Genomic DNA, 8,499 nt, shown 5'->3' with positions numbered 1-8,499 from the left:
TGAAAGCAAAAAAAACTCAGAATTTCATGGTGGTGCACTTTCTAAATATCCATTTTGTGTACAAGGGCTTGAGCTTTTAATCTAGATTCTATGGCTTTAGTGGCTATAAAATTTTGTATCCATAATCCATCTCCCTTATATGAAAGCATATGAAACTTTTGGACCACCTTTGCTAATGACTTTTTTAAGTCTCTTTGCCATATTTTCTCCAGAAGCTTATGTGAATTCACACCCCCATCCCCAAATTAATGGGCCTAAAGTTTTTCATATCCTTCACATCATCTTTTTAGAAGTTAGCACAAATTATGTAGTATTCAAAGTCATTCCAGGAGATTTAATTGAGCAAAAATCCTACATGAAACCAATTGTTTCACTATTAACAAAATCCCAACTATGATGTCAAAAAGCCATTTGACACCATTTGGATCCAAGGGTTTATTTTATTCTTACCCAAATGATAAATTGTGGCCAAAACTTCATCTTTACTAAAACCTTCTCCATATCTTCCCTGAGTTTCCATAAATCTGGTTGAAAACCAAAGTCTTAGTCCCAAGATGACAAATCCTCAAATAAAAAAATGATGCTGGAAGAATACTATTGACTTTTTATTTTTGTTTTCTACTGTGATCTTCATTAGTAATGCCATGATCTCCATTATTTTTTGTAAGTGAATCATAGGCTTTATCACATCCCCTCAAGCTGGGTATGGGAACGTAATGAATTCCCAACTTGACCTCATGAAACTCCTTGAATGATTACTTGGGAAGTTGTTTAATTAAGATATTTACAATCTATAATGAAGAGGGAATATATTTGGTAACTAAATTGTCAAGAGTAGCTTTTTCTTGAAGGAAAACGGTAATCTGTTTGGTGTGAGCATGAAAATAATTTTTTATTTATTTATATTTTTTTCATGTAAAGTGCACTAATCCATGTTATTCACACGTAGTGAAAGCAAGTGCATGATATCTTGCTTTGACACTAGATTAGGCACGATTGGGTTGTTTGTCGGAAACTAAGGTTTTGTTTGTTAATAGTTTGAAAACAATTCTAAAAAATAGTTTTTGAAAACTATTTTCTAATGTTTTGTAAAACAAATATCTATTTGAGAATCTAAAATGTTTTTAACTTATTTTTTATATTTTTACTTATGTTTGAAAAATAATTTTTATATGTAATGTTTTATTTCAAATCATTTTTATATTTGTATAATTATTTTTTAAAACAAGCCTTACAAAATAAGTGAAAATAACTAAAAATTTTCTTTGAAAACATCATGTTTTCCGATTTTAAGAACAAAAAAATTATTTTCTGTTTTTTCGTTGTCAAACATATTATCCTTTTTTTTTTCCTAGAAAACATAAAATTGTGTATTTGATATTTTATTAATATATTTTTCTGTGGTGAGTTATCTTTTATTTGATTTTGAGATTTTAAAATTTTTTCGACTTTTAGGTTTAATCAAATATCAAGTGATTTATGAATAACAACATAATTATTTAAATTATATATTATTTAATAGTTGATAACATTTAATTTTATTTTAATATATGATATTTTATCAAAAAAAAAATTATTGGTGGATTATTTAAGAAGGGTCATCCTGTTGGCATCAATTTTATTAAAATTAAAATTAATATTTAATATATTTATAAAATTAAATTTAAAATTAATATTAAATAGATTTATAAAATGTTTATTTGTTTTCATTTTTAATATTCAAATAATGTTTATATATATGTATATATAAATGATTTTTTTTTTCTATAATTGTGTACCCACATCCATATGTGTTGTCTCCCACTGCTTAGAGACTTGACTCAGACATCTATGTATAGTTGGGGCAGTGCAGTATTAGCACACCTATATAGGGAGTTGTGTCAAGCAAGTTTGTATGGTGCCACCAATATTGTTGGATGTGTCACACTATTACAGGTATAATTAATTATTCACATTAGATTAAAATTTCTAGTTGCTTCAAGTTTATAATTTAAGTAAAATTTAATGTTACATTTTTTCCAATTGTGGTCTTGGGAAAGACTCCACGTGGGTTGACCCTATTTTGGTCGACCACCAGCCCCTCCAGCAGCCTAGCATTTAGAGCATGATGCAGTTGATGATTTACCAACTGAGCATTTAGACCAGGGATTACAGGATGAGGCATTGTTAGGCGAGGGTACCAACTGATCCATTAGGATGTATGTGGAGAATACCTTTATCATGGGCTCAAAACCCATCACGTGTGTTGACATTTTATCGAGACCAATTAGATGCATAGACCCATGACAAGGTACATATAAAATGTAATGTGTTATTGTTAATCATATAAACGTTAACATTATTAATGTCAAATGTTGATTTTAACAGGTTTTATGGGAGCCTTACATGGGAGACTTAGTTGCCCATCTTCCGGCGATATCTCTAGTAGACCAGGAGATTTGGCGGACGTTGTCACCTCTTATTTGCTTTGAAATTGTCGAGTGGCATCGACCGGAGTGAGTACTGCGACAATTTGGCCTCCAACAAGGGATGTCTCCATCTTGTTCCATATAGCAAGACCTCCATTTCGTGGATAAGCAATGACGACATAAGTATGATTGGGAGGCATTCCATGCACAGTATATTACCTTATGGGCTAGTCGTGCAAAGTGTATTGCAACGGCACCACCTATGGTGGGTGCTATGCAGTTTCATAATCCATATATGGAGTGGTACCGACGTATTACACGACGTTTGATCACACCCCCTCTCCATAGAGATCAGATTAGGTATCATAGCACAGCAACAACTACTCAGTTGTTGGTAAGATTTTTTAATTTATAAATGGTTTATTAAATTATAATTAATTAAAAATCATCTTTGTCTGTTTAACTTTTTTTTTTTTTTAGATCATTAGTATGGTTGAAATTGCTAGTTAGTTTGCTAGGCCTACTTCAGGTGCATTAGGCGACATTCATCGGACTGCTATTGATATTTTGCATGTCATTGGAGAGGAGCATTGCATACATTCAGTCCTTCAGTCGCCTACATCATCATACCCATACATGAGACCACCTGTGTCAGCCACTACAGTTAGGATGCAACCTATTTGAGGCCGAGGGAGAGGTAGTAAGCGAGATGGTGGGCGAGCTGGTTAACAGCCTTGGCGATCCATGCATCTACCCGAGACCATGTTAGCACCATCCAAATCATCTACCACATTTGCACCTAAGGCTTCCACACTTTCCTCTTCACCCCTACCATCACCTTCACCTAGACCTTCTCCCTTAGAGCATTTCGTATCAGATACCACTCTACCATCACCTGTATTTCCTCCCACATAGGCCACTATACCTTATGTCACTACACCAGAGACTACCCCACTATCTACTAATCTAGCATCACCTTTACCTTCTCTCGAGGAGACCACTACACCACATGTCACCTCACCATCATCACTTATATCTCCTATCCTCGAGCCCACTATATAAGATGTTATTGCATCAACTACCACTACAACAAATGTCATTCTTCCATCTCCTATATCACCTCTCCTAGATGCTACCATATCAGATATCACTGTACCTGAGATCGCCCCACCATCTACCACCTTACCATCACCTACACCTCTTCCCATAGAGACTACCATGCATCATACCCTTACACATGTGACACTCATTGACGATTGTTTTTTAGTTTTTGTGTTTATTTTCATTTGCATTATATTGTTAACTTTTTTTATTATTATAAACAAATTATTATATATTTAAATGAAAATATGATAAATTTTAAACTTATATTAAACTTTCATATATATATATATATATATATATATATATATATACCACTTATATATAGCAATTTGGCAATCTAAAAAATTGGTTTTAGGTTTAAATTTAAACTAATTATATTTATAACTAATTAGTTACAACAACACTATATTGATATGGAAAAAATAATGCATTAAAAAAATTTTACAATCTAAACCTCAAATCAAAATAATTCTTAAAAAATTGAACATTCACATGATTTAAAATTTGAACTTAAAAAATTGGTTTTAGGTTTAAATTTGAAGTTATGATCACCAACTACTATTTTGACTATTTTTTTAAAAAATTCAAAAACTGTTATTGCCAATTATAGTTTTGTGATGTGAATACCCACATGAATAAGACACACATCACATTGAAAATTATTTTAAGAATAAAATTAATTTATAAAATTTTTGTTTTAAAGAAATCATTTTTGCCCAAAACTCCCATTAGTACCCAATAAGGAACATTTTTCTTATTCTCAATGAATTTACAAAAATATTCCAAAAGCATTTTCATCTATTTACCAAAACAGTTAAACTAAATAGTGAATTGATTGGAAAAACAAATGTATTTTCTTTCTAAAATTCTATATTTTAAGAAGTGTAAAAACAAATTCTATTAGGTTGGCATTTTAAGTTTAAAATTTTAAGCCTTTCCATTCCATTTTGATCCCATTTTGAAAAGAAAAAAATGGAAAAAAAGAAAAAGAAATTATTTTTGTTGTATTTAAGTAATTTTCCAATTATTTACCCACTTGAAGTCCTATTATATTTTGTACAAATGTATAATTGGTTTTAATTTTTGCACAAAGTTACAAAATAATATAATATTCTTCATTATGAGGGTATAAAATAGTATATTTATAACTAATTATATTTATATTGAGTATAATGCCAAATATTTTAATAAAATTAAACAAAAATATTTTTATATCAAATTAAAGACATCAATTATTTAATTTCATATATTACTATTCTTTAAATAGTAAGATGAATTAAAGTTAAATATTTTTATTAAACCACTCACATATTTTATATATATATAATTAAAGTTAAAGTCGTAGTTGGTGAGTACGATTTTGACTATTTTTAAAACAGTCAAAACCGTAGTCATCAACCACGGTTTTAGAATTAAAGTTGAAGTCATAGTTATGACTACAACGTGAACTACTTTTAAAAATAATCAAAGTTATAGTTACCAATTATAGTTTTAAATTTAAAGTTAAAATTATGATTGGTGACTATTTTTTTTATTTAAATAAAATCGTAGGTATCAATTATGGTTTTATGATGTGGGAATATACGTGTCACAGTCCTAGGACATTAAAAAATGTTCCATTTTGGGTCAAAGCTCGGCTGCGGATAACGTGGGAAAGATTAAAAAAAAACACAGTGAAGAAGAAGGGGAAGAGACTTGACCTGGGTGAAGGCGCCTTGGCAGTCTCATCGGACTCAACAACCCAAAACACCTAATTCCTCTGCTTCTGCCACGTTTTCTACCTCTCTCGAGCGTCCACCTTCTACTTTTCCTTCCCGTCCAGGAAAACGGAGAAAAGCTCTGATCTCTCTTCCCTCAGTCTCTTTCCCAGTCCTTAAAATTGATTCTCCGTTCCTGTTCTTTTCTTTTCATAAAGTTAAAAAGAGAATAAAGATAGTGATATTCCCATATCGTCTCACCCCTCTTTCGGGCTATATCAAACCCCATATCTCAACTACACTTAAACCCACACGTTTTGACGCCAAAGTCTTGTCTATCAGTTTATGCGCTTCTTCAACTTCGCAATCATTCCCCAACAGACCCCTCCAAAACCCATCTTGGCTTCTCCTCTCCCAGTGCAGATCGGCCAGGAATGGAGGTGGGTGTTGCCTCTGGGGCTGGAATCTTCATCTTCTCGATTTTGTTTTTCCTCTCAAGTAAGACCCTTGCAGAAGAATTTCATTGTTTTTGGGTTTATTTGTTTCGATGATTTTGTGTGAACTTTGGCTTTTTTTTTTCCCCAATGATGATGAATAGGTGCTGAGATCTCACCTAAGGTGGGAGTGAACTATGGACTATTGGGCAACAACCTGCCCGCTGCTTCACGCTCCGTACAACTCATCAAGGGGCTCAAAGCAGGAAGAGTCAAGCTCTATGATCCAAATCCTGAGATACTCGAGGCTCTCAGCGGTACAGAGCTTCAAGTCTCGATCATGGTTCCAAACCAACAAATCTCAAACATTTCAAGAAGCCAGAAGCTATCAGATCAGTGGGTGAAGACCAATGTGGTTCCGTACTACCCCGAAACGATGATCCGATACGTGCTCGTTGGGAACGAAGTCCTTAGCCTCTACGACCAAAAACAGGGCTGGCCCGATCTCGTGCCGGGCATGCGCCGAATCAAGGGGTCACTGAGGAAGTTCCACATCCACAAGGTCAAAGTCGGAACCCCATTGGCCATGGACGTGCTGGAATCCTCGTTTCCGCCTTCCAACGGCACGTTTCGGTCCGACATTTCTGTTTCGGTGGTCAAACCACTGTTACAGTTCCTGAACCGGACAAAATCGTTTTTCTTCCTCGATGTCTACCCTTACTTTCCATGGTCCTCCCAACCCCACAACATTAAACTCGACTACGCTCTCTTTGAGGGTGGGAATCTAACGTACACCGACCCCGGTACCGGCTTAACCTACACCAACCTCCTCGACCAGATGCTCGATTCGGTGGTTTTCGCCATGAAGCGTCTCGGGTTTCCCGAGATTCGGCTTTGGATAGCCGAAACAGGATGGCCCAACGCCGGCGACATCGACCAAATCGGCGCCAATATTTACAACGCTGCCACTTACAACCGAAACTTGATAAAGCGGCTGAATGCCAAACCGCCGGTCGGCACACCAGCTCGACCGGGTTCGGTTTTACCGACATTTATATTCTCTCTGTACAACGAGAACCAGAAAGGCGGACCGGGCACGGAACGCCACTGGGGTCTACTGTACCCCAATGAGAGTAGCGTCTACCAGATCGATCTCACCGGAGAGACACCGGAGTCGGAGTATCCGCCGTTGCCAGCGCCAGAGAACAATGAGCCGTACAAAGGGAAGATATGGTGTGTGGTGGCCAAAGGAGCGAACAGGACAGAGTTGGGGTCGGCACTGACATACGCGTGCGGGCAGGGGAATGGCACTTGCGAACCGGTTCAACCCGGTCGGAAGTGTTACAAACCGGTTTCTCTGGTCAGGCACGCGAGTTTCGCATTCAGTTCGTATTGGGCGCAGTTCCGGAGTACCGGCGGCACTTGCTACTTCAATGGACTCGCAGTTCAGACCATGAAGGACCCAAGTAAGTATCGATTTTTCTGCTTGGCTTTCCTATCTTAGTAATTACCGCTAGATCGGAGTAAAATGCAAATGGTCATCGATGTTAAATGGTGTGGACCCACACACACGGAGTTGTAAAGTTTGGCGACGTTGGATTGGAATAGGCTGCGTCACTAGTTCGAAGCTTTAGGAAACGGCAACGGGAGGAAAGTGAAGTATAAAATAGGCCTGTACACGTGGCGAAATTTAATTGAACACAATAGAGATCAACACCTTTCGTACCAAAAGTCTTTTTTGCCCTTTAGAATTTGTTAGTGAGACAAGTAAAATATAAGGTAGAAATTGTAAATTTTATTATTAATAATTCCTATATGGTTTATCGTTTCAGGTCATGGATCGTGCAAGTTCCCGAGTGTAACCCTTTGAAGATGATCTGTCGGACAGTGATTTGGGCGCCCCTTTTTCTCAGTTTCATAGTTTCACTTCATTAAAATAGAGATAGGTGGAGTTCTTCTGTCCACAATTTTTATCGAGGGGATGTGATTGAAATGGGTGCCCAAATCAAATGCCGTATTTTATGACCGACCAACCTTCCAGCCCACTATTATTAATTTGTTATTATCAATTTATGTCGTGATGCCAACCCAACGGCTATATTTTGTTATTTTAATTTTGTTTTTTTGCTTTGTCTGTGGGTGTTTTTGTAAGACAACCAACGGCTATATCAGGACAAGAGGTCTTTCAAACTTTTCGAGGCTTTCTAGATGCTGATGCACCTACCTTTCTCATCTCTGCTTTTTCCTTTTATAGTCCCCAGCTTGGATTGTTAGTGGGGGTTGGTTGGTCTTGGTTTACCGTGTATGGTTTTTTGTCCCCCTCTTTTCTTTTCTTTTTTCTTTTTTTTTTTTGTCAAAATTTCAATATTAATTTTAAGTTGAATCCCCATTTTAAAAAATGAAAAATTAAGACAAAATAGAAAGGCGAAGAACAATTTTCAACTTGATTTGTTATTTGCCTTTCACATTTTTAATTCCTATTATTTTCATATGAGCATCGAGAAATGAATAAACTTATCATTAGCATAGTTCAAGTGGATAATTACAAATTTATCATCTTGACATTGCATTAATCTACTATCATTTTAACATTACTAACTTTTGCGCTTATGTTTATCAACACATTAATGTTCCCCTATACTATTTGTAGCAAATGGGAACAAAATACCTAGATGTATTTTTCCAAAATTTCACCATCACAAACATATTGTTTTAACTATGTATAACTCCATATATTTTATATTTGCTTAGATTTTCTTAGTTGTATTCGGTGCATTTTGGTAACTTTCTCTTGCATAGCAAACAAGTAAATAATTGTTGGTAGGAAGCAAAAAAACCTAGAAGACGTACTCTACT

At 35.5% G+C, this 8,499-nt stretch overlaps 1 protein-coding gene across 1 annotated transcript; it reads left to right on the top strand.

The window, feature by feature from the left end:
• Positions 1-5,192: 5,192 nt before the first annotated feature.
• Positions 5,193-7,835, top strand: LOC100854828 (probable glucan endo-1,3-beta-glucosidase A6). The gene is made up of 3 exons (XM_003632004.4): positions 5,193-5,707; positions 5,808-7,109; positions 7,476-7,835. The coding sequence occupies exons 1-3, from the start codon at positions 5,644-5,646 to the stop codon at positions 7,511-7,513; spliced, it is 1,404 nt and encodes a 467-aa protein (XP_003632052.2). The 5' UTR covers positions 5,193-5,643; the 3' UTR covers positions 7,514-7,835.
• The last annotated feature ends 664 nt before the right edge of the window (positions 7,836-8,499 follow it).

This window comes from Vitis vinifera, chromosome 7 (assembly GCF_030704535.1).
Source record: "Vitis vinifera cultivar Pinot Noir 40024 chromosome 7, ASM3070453v1".
Taxonomy (NCBI): Eukaryota; Viridiplantae; Streptophyta; class Magnoliopsida; order Vitales; family Vitaceae; genus Vitis; species Vitis vinifera.
The sequence above is the reverse complement of the archived record's forward strand: the minus strand, read 5'-3'. Positions and strand labels throughout refer to the sequence as shown.